This window comes from Scyliorhinus canicula, chromosome 6 (assembly GCF_902713615.1).
Source record: "Scyliorhinus canicula chromosome 6, sScyCan1.1, whole genome shotgun sequence".
Classification (NCBI taxonomy): Eukaryota; Metazoa; Chordata; class Chondrichthyes; order Carcharhiniformes; family Scyliorhinidae; genus Scyliorhinus; species Scyliorhinus canicula.
The window spans coordinates 178,090,262-178,108,193 of record NC_052151.1 but is presented as its reverse complement, the minus strand read 5'-3'; the positions used below and the strand labels follow the sequence as shown (position 1 = coordinate 178,108,193).

The window sequence follows — 17,932 nt, the reverse complement described above, 5'->3', positions numbered from 1 at the left end:
AATTTATACTGGAAATCAGGACAGAAGACTTGAAATATTAGGATCTTTTTCATGAGAACAGTAGATTATGAGGCAATGTGATGGAAGTGTTTCAATTTATGAAGAGACAGGACAGACTGTTTCCGGCAGGTGAGAAACCTTGAATAAGGAGCCATAAATACAAAAATAGGGAACAAGCGCAACATCTTTATGCAGAATTGTGAGGCTGTGGAATTTGCTTCAGGATTTAATGGTTGAGATTCAAGATTAGATTGGATGGATAGGTGGATAAAGGAGATGGGGTCGAAGGCACATGGGAACAGTGTGAGTAAATGTGATCAGGACTGTTTGTTTGGTGCAGTGCCCAGAACTGAAGCCATTATTTCAGATGGAATCTGACTGTATGGTTGGTCTCAGGGAGATTTCTATTTTATTTAAGCGTGTCTATCAATCACTGGCTCATTAAATGAAATGTTTCTGTTGGTTCTTTACTTAAATACACGCTTGTCTAATGCAGCCAGACATTGTAACGGTTTCCAAGCACTATGATGAAGAATCACATTTAATTGTCTGGATTTCCTTCTCGAAAATTTTATTCAGTTGAGGTTGCTATGTACTCACAGTGCAGGGTACTTGACTGTAGTTATTGCAATCAGATTCCCACTGTGAGTGCTTTCATACTTCCTTAAAATACATTGCCTCACTGGGTGATTGGAGTTGTTGCTTTCCTGAAGATGTGACTGATTAGTCTTTAAACTAAAGGGCGAAGAGGGATACAAGTTCCCACATTAAGTTCAGCAAAGTTTTCTACAACAGTACGTCTCCAGTCCAAAAAAGAAAGGATGCACTGTTGGACCTGGTTCATGGAAATGAGGTGGGCCAAGTAGATCAAGCATCAGTGGGGGAACATTTAGGACACAGCGATCATCGTATCGCACGTTTTAGGATGATGATAGAAAAGTATAATGGGCAATCCAGAGTAAAAACAATTAAACGGAAGGGAGCTGACTTCAATGGGCCAAGAACTGAGCAGGAATGGTTAAATTGGAATTAAAGGTTGGGGGGGGAAAAAACTGTAGCTGAACAATGGGCTACCTTCAAGACATAAATGCTCTGGACGCAGTCAAGGTGGAGGATTTTCTGCTTTCATTATCGGGGGCTGGAAACGAGGCAGCGGCAGAGAATCCCACGGGAGTCCAAAATGTATTTTATGCCGGCAGGGTTCCCCAAGTCGATTGTCCCCGCCCCCTGCCAATGTCATAACGGGGATTCCGACGTTGATTTGATTTTGATTTGATTTTTGAATTGATTTATTGTCACATGTACCGAAGTAAATGTGATCAGGACTGTTTGTTTGGTGCAGTGCCCAGAACTGAAGCCATTATTTCAGATGGAATCTAACTGTATGGTTGGTCTCAGGGAGATTTCTATTTTATTTAAGCGTGTCTATCAATCACTGGCTCATTAAACGGGGATTCCAACGTTGATTTGATTTTGATTTGATTTTTGAATTGATTTATTGTCACATGTACCGAAGTATAATGAAAAGTATTTTTCTGCGGCCGAGGGAACGTACACAGTACGTACATTTGTTTTGACAAATCCTCCCAATTTTATTCTGAAATTGTGTGTTATCACACGCATAAACACATGCACACATAGAATGATGTGTACAGATATAAAAACAAGTTTGTAATAAATATGACTGAGGTACACTGGCACCGACGCAGTCATTTGACCTGCCTCACAGAGCGTCAGGTCCATCGTACGAGAAGTGCCAGGCTATTGTGGCGGCCACGGACCCACCCACTGAAAACAGGCAGCAGGAGGAAGCAGACAGGACTAAACCTTTCAAACTCAAATCAAACTCTTCTTTGTTACACATTTGTCCCCTTGATGGTGGCAACTCCGTGACTGGGGATGGGGGGGGGGGGGGGGGGGGGTTTGGGGTGCCAGGCTTATGGCTCGGACCCCCTCATCCAGGTTCCGCCCTCCAGGCTGAGTGTCTTCGGCGAATGGGAGGGTGATCCAAGACGGACGGCACAGCCCGATCCCAGTCTTGGCTGATATCTGCACACCCTGGTTCACCACGAGCAGGGTTACCAGTCAGAGATGTGAAGACAGGAACCACTGGTTAATTTATCTAGGCAGAGTTACCGAGCTGGGAAAATCCTGGCCGATTTATGCATGTGGGGATACAGATCAGCGAAGACGCTGGCTGATTTATCCAGGATGAGATATGGTGCTGGGGAACCCTGGATGATTCATCTATCCCCTCCTGAATCCAGGCATTCAGAAGCACTCCGCCCAAACCATGCAGCACCAGTCTAGTTGAAAACAGCGAACGAAACAGGCCACAGATGCCTTTACTCCATTATCTGTTGAGCTATATATAGGAGGATTCCAGTTATTCATGTTATCAGAATATAGAGATAGGTACATCATAAATCAGCAGGTTCAGAAGGACAGTGTCTGACGCACTGCCCCCCCCCCCCCCCAGTCCCAGAGGGGGGCACAGTACGTACATAGCTGACAAAGAGAATAATCAACAGAGAACATTGACAAATGGTACATCGACAAACAGTGATTGGTGACAGTGCGCAAAAAGGGGCCAAACAAAGCAAATACATGAGCAAGAGCAACACAGGGCGTCGTGAATAGTGTTCTTACAGGGAACAGAACAGTCCGAGGGGGAGTCGTTGAGCAGTCTTGCAGCTGTGAGGAAGAAGCTGTTCCTATATATCTGGATGTGCGAGTCTTCAGACCTCTGTACCTTCTGCATGATGGAAGGGTCTGGAATGGAGAGGCCTCTGATAATGCTGTCTGACTTCATGAGGTAGCAGGAGGTGTATACAGAATCAATGTGGGGGTGGTAAGCTTGTATGATGCATTGGGCTCAGTTCACCACACTCTGCAGTTTTTTGTGGTCTTGGACTGGGCAGTTGCCATACCAGGCTGTGATGCCGCCGGATAGGATGCCCTCTATCGCTCATCTGTAGAAGTTTGTGAGAATCGATGCAGACATGCCAAATTTCTTTAGCTTTCATAGGAAGTAGAGATGTTGTTGGGCTTTCTTGACTGTTGCATCAACGTGAGTGGATCGACAGACTGTTGGTGATGGTGACCCCCAGGAACTTAAAGCTATCGACCATCTCCACTTTGGAGCCATTGATGCAGACGGGAGTGTGTGACGTGCTACGCTTCCTGAAGTCGTCGGGATTCCCATTTGAATATATTTAAATATCATTATCTGGCCATTTCGCCTGATAGTCCCGCCATGTTGGATTGTCCATCATGCCAACATGAATCAAGAAAGGTTCCTGATGAGGTGCACCTGGCAAGCAGAAACTGCCAGAGACACACATATCAGTACATCCCCCAGTGGAGAGAGGGCATGCCCAGACAATAACCTGGGCGGGGGGGGGGGGGGGGGGGGGGGGGCAGTACCTGAGGCGGGGTAAGGGTAGTTCCATGGGGGGGGGGGGAAGAGTACCATGGTGGACGGTGTTAGCATTGTGTGGGGGAGTACAGTGGGGAGTTCTGTGGTGGTGGGGGTGATGGAGAATTCCGTGGAGGTGTGGGGAGTTCCGTGTTGGGGGGTGGGGGTGGGGGTAGGGCTGGGCCCTACCCCCCAGTTCCAGGTCCCAGTTCCATGCTGGGAGAGTGGATGGGGAATTCTGTGGTGGAGAGGCATTTGGGGATTCTGTGATGAGGGAAGTGGTGAGGAGTTCTGTGGAGAAAGGGGGAGAGTACCATGGTGGGAGGGTGGCTGAAGAATTCTGTGGTGAGGGTGCAGTTGGGGAGTTTTGTGATAAGGGAGGAGGTGGGGGTGGGTAGGTAGTTCTGCGGTGTTGGGGAAAAATTCTGTGGTCAGTGGGGGGGTTGTGTGGGGAGGGTTTTCTATTTTTATCTTCGAAAATACATTTGAGAACCAAGAAGAATACGACAGGTTCAGAGATTAGATGAAAAAGAGAAGAGAGATTATTATAAAAGACTGGTAGTCAATATAAAGAGAAATCCCAAAATCTTCTTTTGGCATCTAAATAGCGACAGGAGGAATAGAGCCGATTCGGGATCTAAAACAGCATTTCTACATGGAGGCCGCGGACATGTTGAGGTACTAAACAAGGAGGGAGATGCTGCCCAGGCCATTGTCACAGTCGAGGGAACTTTGTTTCTAAAGGGAAAATCATGTTTAACTAACTTGCTGGAGTTTTTTGAGGTGGTAATACAAAGCGTTGAGGGGGTAATGTTCTTGATGTGGTGTACATGGTATTTGAGAAAGTGGCACACAGCAGAGAAAAGTTATAGCTCATGGATTAAAAAGACAGTCGCAATGTGGATAGAAAATTGGCTGAATAATAGGAAGCAGAGAATAACGGTCAACGGATATTTTTCAGGCTGGAGTAAGGTTTGTTGTGGTGTTCCCCAAGGGTCGGTATTGGGACCGTGAAGAGGACGGTGTAGAACTTCAAAAGGGAATAGACAAATTGGTGATGTGGGCAGATAGGTGGCAGATGAAGTTTAATGCGGAGAAGTGTGACCTGATGCATTATTGGTAAGAAGGACATGGAGTGGCAATATAAATAAGGAGTGAAATTGTTAAGGTGATGCAGAAGCAGAGGGACCTGGGTGTTTGTGTGCATAGACCATTGAACGTGGCAGGACAGGTGGAAAGAGCAGTTAATAAAGCATATAGTATTCTGGACTTTATTAATAGGAGCATAGAGTACAAGAGCAGGGAGGTTATGCTGAACTTATACAAGACACTAGTTAGACACATTGCGTATAGTTCTGGGCATCACACAATAGGAAGGATGTGAACGTATTACAGAGAGTGCAAAAGTGGTTTACAAGAATATTTCCAAAGGTCTGAAACTTCAGTGAGGAGGATAGATTGGCGAGGTTGGGACTGTTCTCCTTGGAGAGAAGAAGACTGACCGGATTTGATAGCAATGTTCAAAATTGTGACGGGACTGGACAGAGTAGATGGGGATAAATTGTTCCCACTCATAAAAGGATAATTTAAAGCGATTTACAAAAGAAGCAAATGTGAAGTGAGAAAACACTCTTTCACACAGAGTGGTTTGGGTCTGGAATGCAATGCCTGAAAGTGTGGTGAAGACAGTTTCAATCAAGATATCAAGAGGGCATGAGATGATTATCTGAATGGAAACAATGTGAAGGGGTACAGGGAAATGGCACTAAGTCGCTCCCCCACCGCCTCCTCCATTTTCTGGATCACCCAGCCCTGGGACTCTAGCTTCTGCTCCATCCTCTCTCGATCCCCAATTTAATCGGCTCCACCACTTTGGCCAGATCTTCCAAAGCCTCCTTCCTCTTCCGGCTGAACTTTGTGTTCAGAAACTTCTTTTTTTTAAAATAATTTATTATTGAGATTTTCAAAAACATATCCAAAACAGAAAATAATATTAACAACAACAACAAAAAGAAAAACACACTAACCCCCAAAACCAAACCCCCTCCCCCAACCCCTCACCCCCACCCCCAGTAACTACAAAAAGGAGAGATAGATAAACACCCGGCATATCCAATAAACACATATACGCATTTCTCCCTTCCCCCGAAACAACCCCCTCCCTCTCTCCCTCCGTCCGCCCCCCCCCCCCCCCCCCCCCCCCCCCCCGGGTTGCTGCTGCTGCCGGCCTATTTCCCTACCGTTCTGCCAGGAAGTCAAGGAAAGGCTGCCACCGCCTAAAGAACCCCTGTACTGATCCCCTCAGGGCAAATTTCACCTTCTCCAATTTGATGAACCCCACCATATCATTCATCCAGGTCTCCACGCTTGGGGGCCTCGCATCCTTCCATTGAAGCAAAATCCTCCGCCGGGCTACTAGGGACGCAAAGGCCAGAACACCGGCCTCTTTCACCTCCGGCACTCCCGGGTGTTCAGAAACTTCACTAACTGCTCCGTTGACCACTGGGTGGACAGAACAACCCCCTTGCCCTCCGCCATCTTATCCTGTGGTGCACCATGAAGACTCTCCTCTTCCAGCAGCTTTTTATTCGCGCCCCACTCTTAGTTCGTGGATCCATCCACCAGCCATACCAGTGGAGTTACACATTCTCCAGATACTCCTACACCCCTTTCCATCCAAAACGTCATTCCTTCAGACGAGGAAAAGACCAAAAAATATTGCCACGAGCAGGAGACACCAAATGTTCGCCCGCTCATTACATGGCCGCCATTAGAAGTCCCAAATTTGTCAGACATAACCTGCTTTTGACAGAGCCATTTTGACTGTCTAGTATTAACTTATATTTCTCTAAGTGTATATTTATCTCATCCTGTATTATGGCCTCCATCAGTTGTCTCAGGTTAGGGGGATTGGCCATGCTAAATTGTCCTTTAGTGTCCAAGGGTTAGGTGAGGGTAGGGGGAATAGGGTGTGTGGTGATCTACCACTGTATATATATGTGTGTGCTTGCATTAGGGGATGTACGACAGTACCTAACATACATAGACATAGAACAGCACAGAACAGGCCCTTCGGCCCTCGATGTTGTGCCGAGCAATGATCACCCTACTCAAACCCACGTATCCACCCTATACCCGTAACCCAACAACCCCCCCCTTAAACTTACTTATTAGGACTACGGGCAATTTAGCATGGCCAATCCACCTAACCCGCACATCTTTGGACTGTGGGAGGAAACCGGAGCACCCGGAGGAAACCCACGCACACACGGGGAGGACGTGCAGACTCCGCACAGACAGTGACCCAGCCGGGAACCGAACCTGGGACCCTGGAGCTGTGAAGCATTTATGCTAACCACCATGCTACCGTGCTGCCCCTGCAGTACCTGTATTACAGGTTTTCCGTAAGACTTTAACCACTGGCTGGCTGTTTTCGATGCCTACATCACCTCAGCGGACCCTACACCATCGGAGGCTCAGAATGTACAACTCCTATACTCAAGGTTGAGCTCCAGCGTGTTCCCGCTGATTCAGGACGCGCTTAACTACGCCCAGGCCATGGAACTTCTCAAAGAGAATTACGCCCAGTCGACGAACACTCTGTTTGCGAGACATTTACTGGCCACTCGCGTTCAGCAACCGGGTGAGTCGATTGAGGGCTTCTGCCGGGCCCTTATCCCTCTGGTATGGGACTGCGACTGCCAGGCCGTCTCGGCCATGGAACATTCCAATCTCCTCATGCGAGATGCCTTTGTGACGGATATTGCATCGGACCCCATCCGGCAATGACTGCTGGAAGGGGCCGCTCTCGACCTTGAGGCAACAAAGACCTTAGCGCTCTCAATGACGGGCGCTTCCCATAATGTGCAATCCTACCCCACCCGCCGAGCGGCCCACCCATCCTACCCCTCATGGACCCCGCAACTGACCCCCCCCCCGACTGGGGCCGCTCCCGCGCAGTATGCCTGCGCTGCTCGCCGCACCGCGCATCCTGGGGGTCCCTTCTGCTACTTCTGCGGTCAGCAGAAGCACCCCCGCCAGCGCTGCCTGGCCCACACCGCGACCTGCAAATCCTGTGGCAAGAAAGGCCACTTTGTAGCGTTGTGTCAGTCCACGTAGTTGCCGCTATCGCGCCCGAACTTTCTCCATCGCATCAGCCGATGGCGCAATGGGCCCTGCCATCCACTGCCCCCGGGGCCACATGCGATCAGTGGGCGCCGCCATCTTCCTTCTCCGACTCCACGTGCGATCAGTGGGCGCCGCCATCTTTCACTGCCCCCCGCCATGTGCGCACCATGGGCGCCGCCATCTTCATCCTCCGACGCCATGTGCATTCCATGGTCGCACCATCTTGCCCCGCCCCCACAACGTGTGCTCCATGGTCGCCGCCATCTTGCCCCGCCCCCGCAACGTGTGCTCCATGGGCGCCGCCATCTTCTTCCCCGCAGGTACTCCAGACACCGCCATTTTGTCCTGCCCTCGGGACTGGACCACGGGACCCAGGTCGCTGCCGATACTCATCGGACTCTTCGGTCGATCGCCCGCTACGCGCCTCCATTACGCTCGACCAATCCCGTCCTCGCAACCTGGCCATCGCTTCTACGACAGTGCTTATCAACGGCCACGCGACCTCCTGCCTTATCGACTCCGGGAGCATGGACAGTTTCATCCATCCAGACACGGTAAGGCGCTGCTCCCTCGTGGTCCATCCCGCCAACCAGCGGATCTCCCTGGCCTCCGGATCCCACTCTGTCCCGATCCGTGGCTTCTGTCTGGTCAGACTCACCGTACAGGGCTTTGAATTCAGCCGTTTCCACCTGTGCGTTCTCCCCAACCTCTGTGCGACACTTTTACTGGGCCTGGACTTCCAATGTAACCTCCAGAGCCTCACCCTCAAATTCGGCGGACCCTTACCCCCACTCACCGTTTGTGGCCTCACGACCCTCAAGGTTGACCCTCCCTCCCACTTTGCCAATCTGACTGCAGATTGCAAGCCCGTTGCCACCAGGAGCAGACGGTACAGCACCTAGGACAAGACCTTCATCAGGTCCGAAGTCCAGCGGCTGCTCCGGGAAGGTATTATCGAGGCCAGCAACAGTCCCTGGAGAGCCCAAGTGGTGGTGGTTAAAACTGGGGAGAAACACAGGATGGTCGTGGACTACAGCCAGACCATCAATCGGTACACGCAGCTCGACGCGTACCCACTCCCTTGCATATCTGATATGGTCAATCAGATTGCACAGTACCGGGTCTTCTCAACAATTGACCTGAAATCCGCCTACCACCAGCTCCCCATCTGTAAATCGGACCGTTCATACACTGCCTTCGAGGCGGACAGTCGACTCTATCAATTTCTTAGGGTTCCCTTCGGCATCACTAACGGGGTCTCAGTATTTCAGAGAAATGGACCGAATGGTTGACCGGTACGGACTGCGGGCCACGTTTCCGTACTTAGACAATGTCACCATCTGCGGCCACGACCAGCAGGACCATGATGCCAACCTTGCAAAATTTCTCCACACCGCATCTCTCCTCAACCTCACTTATAACAAGGAGAAGTGTGTGTTCAGCACAGACCGCTTAGCCATCCTCGGCTATCTAGTCCAAAACGGACTACTGGGGCCCGATCCTGACCGCATGCGCCCCCTCATGGAGCTTCCCCTCCCCCACTGCCCCAAGGCTCTCAAACGATGCCTGGGGTTCTTTTCTTATTACGCCCAGTGGGTCCCACAATACGCGGACAAGGTCCGCCCACTGATCCAGTCCACGCAATTTCCCCTCACAGCCGAGGCACAACAGGCCTTCGCTCGTATTCGCTCAGACATAGCCAAGGCCGGGATGCATGCAGTAGATGAGACACTGCCCTTCCAAGTAGAGAGCGACGCTTCAGATGTCGCCCTTGCCGGCACTCTAAACCAGGCTGGCAGACCCGTGGCATACTTTTCCCGCACCCTCCATGCCTCCGAAATCCGACATTCCTCTGTTGAAAAGGAGGCCCAGGCAATCGTTGAAGCGGTGAGGCACTGGAGGCATTACCTGGCCAGCAGGAGATTCACTCTCCTCACTGACCAATGGTCGGTAGCCTCATGTTTAACAACACGCAGCGGGGCAAGATCAAAAACGACGAAATCTTGCGGTGGAAAATCGAGCTCTCCACCTATAATTACGAGATCTTGTATTGCCCCGGCAAGCTCAACAAGCCCCTAGATGCCCTCTCCCGAGGTACATGTGCCAGCGCACAAGCGAACCAGCTCCGTGCCTTGCACGAGAGCCTTTGCCATCCGGGGGTCACTCGGTTGTGCCATCTGGTCAAAGCCCGCAATCTGCCCTACTCCGTCGAGGAAGTATGGACAGTCACCAGAGACTGCCAGATCTGTGCAGAGTGCAAGCCGCACTTTTACTGGCCAGACCGCGCGCGCCTGGTGAAAGCGTCCCGCCCCTTTGAACGCCTCAGCGTGGATTTCAATGGGCCCCTCCCCTCCACCAACTGCAACACCTACATCCTTAGTGTGGTCGATGAATTCTCTAGGTTCCCCTTCGCCATCCCATGCCCGGATATGACACCTGCCACCGTCATCAAGGCCCTTGAATCCATATTCGCTCTGTTCGGTTTCCCCGACTATATCCACAGTGACAGGGGATCCTCGTTCATGAGCGATGAGCTGTGTCAGTTCCTGCTCAGCAGGAGTATTGCCTCCAGCAGGACGACCAGCTACAACCCCCGGGGAAACGGGCAGGTAAAGAGGGAGAACGGGATCGTATGGAGGGCCGTCCAGCTGGCCCTACGGTCCAGGAACCTCCCAGCCGCTCGCCGGAAGCAGGTCCCCCCTGACGCGCTACATTCCATTCGGTCACTGCTGTGCACCGTGACTAACAACACACCCCATGAACGTGTTTTTACCTTCCCTAGGATGTCTACATCCGGGGTGTTGTTCCCGACTTGGCTCGCAGCTCCAGGGCCGGTCCTACTTCGTAGGCATGTCAGGCTCCACAAGGCAGACCCTCTGGTGGACAAGGTACGCCTGCTCCACGCGAACCCCCAATTTGCTTACGTGGAGTTCCCCGACGGCCACCAGGATATAGTCTCGCTCAGGGACCTGGCTCCCTCGGGTGCCAATCCCACGCCCACACTCCTCCCTACCCATGCGCCACTCTCCTTTTCCCCGGCGCCCCCGACTTCAGCTCCACCAGGTCCATTCCTCATTCCCCTGCCCACACTAGAGGACATGGAAGATTTTGGCTCGCTCCCGGAGTCATCCAGCCACTGGCCAGCACCAACACCGCCAGCACCAACACCGCCAGCACCAACACTGCCAGCACCGACGCCGACACCGCCTGTGCAGACATCGCCACCACTGCTGCGTCACTCACAACGGAATGTCCGACCGCCGGTCCGACTCAACCTGTGACGGGCACCGGGTTGCCCGATGGACACTTGGTTCCTTCCCCCCCCCCCCCCCCCCCCCCCCCCCCCCCCTCTGTAAATAGATCACGTTATGTATCATAGTTTCACGTCACTCCTGCCGGACTCATTTTTTACAGGGGGTGAATGTGGTGATCTACCACTGTATATATATATGTGTGTTCTCGCATTAGGGGATGCATGACAGTACCTATATTACAGGTTTTCCGGTAAGTCTCTGCTGGCTAGCTCCGCCCACAGGGAGCAGTATAAATATTCACAAGTTTCCCTGAGATGCCATTCTACAGCTGCAGCCGAAGGAATAGCATCTCACTGTAATAAAGCCTCTCTTGTACCGATTCGAGTCTTTGTGTGCAATTGTTAGCGCCACAGGGTGGGGCAGTGGGCCTAGGTAAGGTGCTCTTTTAGAGGGTTGGTGTGGACTCGCTGGGCCGAATAGCTTCCTTCTGTACCATAGGGATTCTATGATCATATATAGTGTCATTATCATAGTAAAACATTCTATGGTGCTTCATTGCATTGTAAACCAGTTACAACTTGATACCGAACCGTAAGATAAGTAGGCAATCAAAGGTTTGGTCAAAGAGATTGTTTTTTTAGGAACATCTTAAAAGGCAACAAAGTAGAAAGAAGGAGAGGTTAAGGAAGGGAATTCCAAGACATAGAGCCCAGGCAGCTGAAGGCACTGCCACCAAGCAGGAGATGTACATGGGTGACTGTATGCTAGAACAGTGTTCTTCAAACTTAGGGGCGCGACCTGTGGGTGGGTCGCGGGCGGGTGTCGGGAGGGTCACGGAGCCATCCTTCGCGGTGCTTCCGATCGTGCAAATCCCCACGAAGCAGCCGGCTTTTAATAACGCCGGCTGCAAGCGGCCTTCAAAATGGCCACGAACATGTAAATAAAATTTGGCCACATTGCACATGCGCGCACGATCATTGACGCACATGCGCAAAACTATGCGCATGCGCGCCAATGATCGGGCACGCATGCACAGTGCGGCCGCTATTTTTTTAAACGGTCGCAGCTTTTTGTTTTACAAGTTCGGGGTATTTAAAATTTATTTTATTCATTTATGTTATTCATTTTTTTTTTGCAAGTTCGGGTGATGTTTATTTGATAAAATTTTACAGAAAAAAAATTCAGAATGTTGGGCAGATGGAGACTCCATACTTTCCGACACCGGAAGGCTTCACCTTCATCCAACAGGTTCCATTGGAGGAACGTGTACGAGGGCTAAAGGGACCCGAAACCATTTCCTCCATTTTTGTCAGCAGCAAACAAGGTAAGAGAAAATGGTGGGTCGTGTAGGTCAGCTGGTGTGGGTCGCGAAGGTTGGCCGGCGTGGGTCGCGAAGGTCGGTCGGGTTGGCTCCCGAAGGTTGGCCGGTTGCTAAAAATGGGTCCACGGAAAAAAAATGTGAAGAACACTGTGCTAGAAGGTACACTTTGCTTGTCTCAAACTGGAACTCAATGTGCACTGACATTTAAAAATGTGCAGGCTACACATGGTTCCCCTCTGTTAATTTATTAATGTTATATTGAATTCGGAAATAAGAGGTATGAGCAACTTTCAGCAGCACTTGCACTGCTGGACGTCCTGCAGAAGTCCACAACCCAAATTGCTTCAGGCAAGGTTTGTTGGTCCTTGCCAGCAGTAGAGTAAACAAATAAACTACATTGTTCAATGCCCTTCCCTTCTTTCTGTGCTCTGAAGCCATTGTTCCAATTAAATGTGGAACATTAAACAATTGGGTCTGGGTGGTTTAGCATTTCACATTATGAAGTGTAGCTGCTTTATCTGTCTCATTCGATCAGCTGCCCAGCCATGTAGAGCAGTCAATAACCTTCTCAAAACCTCATAACATATGCAGTGCTGTATCCTCTTGCTACAGATTCCATCACATGCAGAGAGACTAATGCACGCAGACAACAGCTCCCAAAAGACTGTCAATCTTTAAAACGATTCTCCAGAAATATTTTGGCTCAGAAAATATTTCTTTCTCAGAAATTGCTGTTTTTAAAATATTAATTCCCCAATTTGCTGTGTGCTCTGCTTTAGAATGATTTCAATGTCATTTTCTTTCAAATTTCACAATCCCCACTTACACGTCCCCAGAATCCCTCCTTCTTGCCCCCTCTGCTCCAGAATTTGCCTCACTTCAATTTTCTCCCCAGCATCCCTCCCCCTTTATTCCTCTCCCCTTAACACCTCTCCCCAAACCATTCTTCTGCAAGATCCCTCTCCCTTACTAAGTCTCGATCATCCAAACATTCCAGTTATTTGTTTCACTTGCTCTCTAACTTCCTTCCGCCTGTTACACATTCTACACTCTGAACTACTGGTGCTCTGGTACATCTTTGCAATCTGTGCGGCAGATAGCCATTACGGCACATAAGGAGGCTATTCAGCCCATTGAGTCCATACCAGCGTTCTGTGGAGCAATCCAGTGGTCCCATTCCCCTGTTTTCTCTCCATAGCTCTGAATGTTTATTTCCCTCAGGTACTTAACAGATTTCCTTTCCAATTTCTATTGATATCACTTCCACCATCTTCTTAGGCAGTGACTTCCAAATCATTACCATTCTCTCTGTTAAATGTTCCTCCAAACAGAACACCCCACCCCGCCCCACATCTCTTACCTGAAACCACAAACTGTCCCCCCGGTCTGTCCTTGTACTAAAGGAAGCATGTTCCGGACAAAATTTGTATGCCTCAATCAATCCAAGTTGAACAACCCCAGTTTTTCTAATCTAAACGTGTTGGTAAAGGACCTTATCCATTCTGTAAATCCCCTCTACACCCTCTCAGGGATCCCACATCCTTCCCAAAATATGGGGCCCAGAACTGTTGCATTCAAAACTAATAAGTGGCAAAACTCGGACCGAGGTATAACATGCTAGCTAACATCAACAACTTGCATTTATATAGCATCTTAAATGTGCTAAAATGTGCCAAGGCTCTGCATAGTAAATCAGACAAAATCTGATGCTGAGTCACATAAGGATTTACATCAGGTTCAGATGATCAAACGTTTGGTCAAAAAGGTAGATTATGGGACTTCCGGTTTGACATGTAGCGGAGCGGGCGCATGTGGAGGAGTTCCCACCGGGATCACGATTTTGTTCCGTTTTGTACTGGACCCAAAATGTACAAATCTATTTGTTTAAGCAAGGGGATGCAGAATAGGTGTCAAACCAGACACAAAAAGAAGAAAGAAACAACTTTAAACTTGATGACCTCGTGGGCATCAAAAGAAAACAAAATGGCGGCGGAGGCAATCACTCTGTCAGGGTCATGATAATAAAAATAATAACCGTTTATTGTCACAAGTATGAAGTTACTGCGAAAAGTCGCCACATTCCGGCGCCTGTTTGGGTAAGCTGGTACGGGAATTGAACCCGCGCTGCTGGCCTTGTTCTGCATCAAAAACCAGCTGTCTAGCCCACTGAGCTAAACCAGGACAACTGACAGCAATTGGTTCCTATCAGGTGGGATGTTTGGAGAAGCCACTGGACCCTCCAGCAGCTCTCTCTCTCTATGCTCTGCTGCCTATTGTTTGAAGGCAGAAGCTTCCAGATCCTGAAAGGAGAAGCCGTCTCTCTCTCTCTCCCTCTCTCGAATGCTGGCTGTCTGCTATTTCTGTGAGACTATAGTGAAAGCAATTACAAACTGAAAGAAAAGGTAACATCCGTCTGATTGCCTAGGCTGCAGTAGAAACTAACTGGAAGATGTCACCTGAAGTTAAGACTTTTATCCTTTTACTTTCACCATTATTTTTCGCCTCTCTTTCCCTCTGTGTTTGTTTGTGTGTAAAAAGATGGGTTAGAGATTAGATAGTGGTTAGCCAGTTGTATTTGTTCCCTATTTAATTTTTAGTCACTGTTAATAATAAAAAGTTAATTGTGTTTAAATTTACAAACCTTTCCTGGTAACTGTTTTTTGGGAGCTGAAGACCTTGGGGATTTTAAAATAAATGTTAATTTTAACGGTGTTGTGACTCTGGGTCAAGTGGAGCTGGAATTGTTTGCGCTCTGGCCCAGGGTGTCGTAACAGCTGACATACCTCTGGCTTGGTGAGCAGTTAGCGAGGCTACTGTGTTTGGCCTCCAGGCCCTCGTTTGCTTGGAGCTGATGCTCCGAGTTGTGTTCCCAGTGTGGTTGTTGCTGCTAGATGAAGAAGTTACACCACACTCCGAATCATCAATGTTGCCTCCAGTGCAGCCCTTGCGCAACCTAAAGGCATGAAGGCAGCAACATCAGACATCAAACTTGGAAATCAGGCTGCACCTGGGCAATTCCTGCCTCTCCATAATAATTAATATAGTTCATAGTGACAGGCAGTGCTTGGTGTTAAATACACTGCTGATCACAAATTCATACACTTCAGATGCGTAATTTTGTTAGTGATAAATAAGATGAAGGTAAAGAAGGGAACAGAATAGATGAAAAATAAGCTGAACATCTAAACATGAGTGAAATTAGAGGTTATTTTAATGCTCAACATATGGTGCTATCCATTGCAGCCAAGAAAACATTCAATGTATCAGCTTCCATTCTGAACTCAGGAGATTCAAGGGCATTAGGGTTGAGGTAAGTACTTACATGACATGTTTTCTCTTGTGCAGCTTCCAAAGTTTAAAAGTCAGACAGAATAACAGTCAAGCTAAACAGCAACGAAGGGGGTCACGGGACCATTGTGCCTGTGTGCCAACTCTTTGAAAGTACCGTCCAATTACTCCTGCTCCCTGACTCTTTCCTCATAGCCGTGTAAATATTTTAACTTCAAGTATTTATCCAATTCTTTTTTGACTCTATTTCCATCATTCTCTCAGGCAATGCATCTCAAATTGCAACAACTAGTTACGCAATAAATTGTTTCCTCATGTCACCTTTGGTTCAGTTACTCATCACATTAAATGGTTACTGGCCCCTCTGACACGAAAAATGGTTTCATTTTATTTACTTCATTAAAAGCATTGATGATTATGAATACCGCTATCAAGTCTCCCCCTAACCTTTTCTGCCTCAAGGAGAACAACCCCAACTTCTCCAGCCTCTCCACAGAGCTGAATCCCACATCCCTGGTACCATTTGGTAAATCTCTTCTGCATCTATTCCAAACATTGACATCCTTCGAGCGTGGTTCCCAGAATTGGACTCAATGTTCTTTTTTAACTTTTAGCAGAACTTTCTTGATTCTGTACTCTATTCATCAAATCAAGAATATTGCTTTTCAAATAATCTTTTCAATTAATCCTTCCACCTTCAAAAATGTGTTTCCAGGTGTCTCTGTTCCTGCACCTCCTTTAAGATTGTTCCACTCAGTTCATATGGCCTCTCCTCATTCTTCCTACAAAAATGCATTACTTCACACTTCTCTGATATAGTACTAAAGACTTGAGCTCCACACTGACTATGCCCTTAGCCAAGCCTTTCCAATACAGCTACAACACCGACAATGTGGAAAACAACACTGGAATATCCAGTTCACAAAAAGGAGGACAAATCTAATCCAATCAGTTCCCACCCCATCAGACTACATTAGTCCCCAGTCAGATCATTAGCAAAGTGATGGAAGGGCTCATTGACAGTGCTATCAAACGACACTTACTCAGCAATAACCTGTTCACTGGCACTCATTTTGGGTCCTGCTAAGGCTCATTCAGCTCCTGCCCTCATCACAACCTCAGTTCAAACATGGACAAAAGAGCTGAACTCAAGAGGTGACACGAGAGTCACTCCCTTGACATAAAAGCAGCATTTGAACACGTGGTGTCCAGGAGCCCTAGCAAAATTGGAATGAATGAAAATCAGGAGGAAAACTTCACTGGTTGGAGTCATAGCTTACACAAAGGACAATGGCTGTGGTTTTTAGTGGTCAACAATCTCCGTCCCCGAACATCACTGTAGGAGTTCCTCAGGGTCCTAGGCCCAACCATCTTAGCTGCTTCATCAATGACTTTCCCAACATTGTAAGGTCAGGGCTGGGATTCTCCTCTACCTGGCGGGGCGGGGGGTCGCGGTGTGATGGAGTGGCGTGAACCACTCCGGCGTCGGGCTGTCCCAAAGGTGCAGAAATCTCCGCACCTTTAGGGGCCAGGCCCTCACCTTGAGGGGCTAGGCCCGTGCCAGAGTGGTTGGCGCTCCGCCGGCTGGCATGGGCGGCCTTTGGTGCCACGCCAGTCGGGGCCGAAAGGACTTCGCCGGCCGGCGTAAGTCCATGCATGTGCCGGAGCGTCAGCGGCTGCTGATGTCATCCCCATGCATGCACAGGGGAGGGGCTTCACTTCCGCCTCCGCCATGGTGAAGACCATGGCGAAGGCGGAAGGAAAAGAGTGTCCCCACGGCACAGGCCCGCCGGCCGATCGGTGGGCCCCGATCGCGGTCCAGGCCACCGTGGGGGGATTTGGTGCAAGGTAGGGCACGGGCAGCAGATGTTTGTAAAATCTCAGGTTTTTGGAAGGTGACCAGAAATGTGTTGGAATAGACATTTCGAGAGGTACCACAGTCTTGTATGCCAAGGTTTCAGGAGGCAATTAGCTGAAGCAGGAACAAAGCTGAATAATGTTACAGAAGTGGAAATAGGCAGTTTTAGTGATAGCACAAATGTGTGGCCAGAAGCTCATTTTAAGGACAAATATAAGGTTGCCAGCAGTCTGGCTCAGCCTCAGTTGCCAGGTAGAGAGATGAAATCAGTATCTAGTGAATGGAGTTGGTAACGGGATTACTGGATGTTGGACATGCACTTAATACTTTAGTGAAGAGATTGTGAGGATTGTTGATGAGGACTTCAGGAGTGAGTGGTCGCACACAAGGTGGCTCCTGCCTGAGGACTGTTTTCCTTTGGCCCTTTTTGACGGTTTGGCGGGGGGTGTGCAGATGGAAAGGTTATGTAGTAGAAGAACGAAGATTTTGCCGCCGGTAAGAGATGTCGAAGAGTTATCAGGCGAGGAGCGTATCGAATAAGGGGCATTCTTCACACTCAGAGCACACGCGTGGTGCAGGAAGGGAAAATCTGGCGGAGGCCCCTGTGGCGTAGTTGCCTGCTCAATGGTTGATGGACAAGTTAATGGAGCTTCTATCAATTGAAT

General features: G+C 49.1%; 1 protein-coding gene across 1 annotated transcript in view; it reads right to left on the bottom strand.

Moving 5' to 3' along the window:
• Positions 1-17,932, bottom strand: part of LOC119967677 (pecanex-like protein 2) — a 332,932-nt gene that overhangs the window by 33,920 nt on the left and 281,080 nt on the right. The window contains exon 33 of the mRNA XM_038800498.1: positions 14,905-15,074. Coding sequence (XP_038656426.1) covers positions 14,905-15,074 — 170 coding nt within the window. The remainder of the gene's footprint in view (positions 1-14,904; positions 15,075-17,932) is intronic.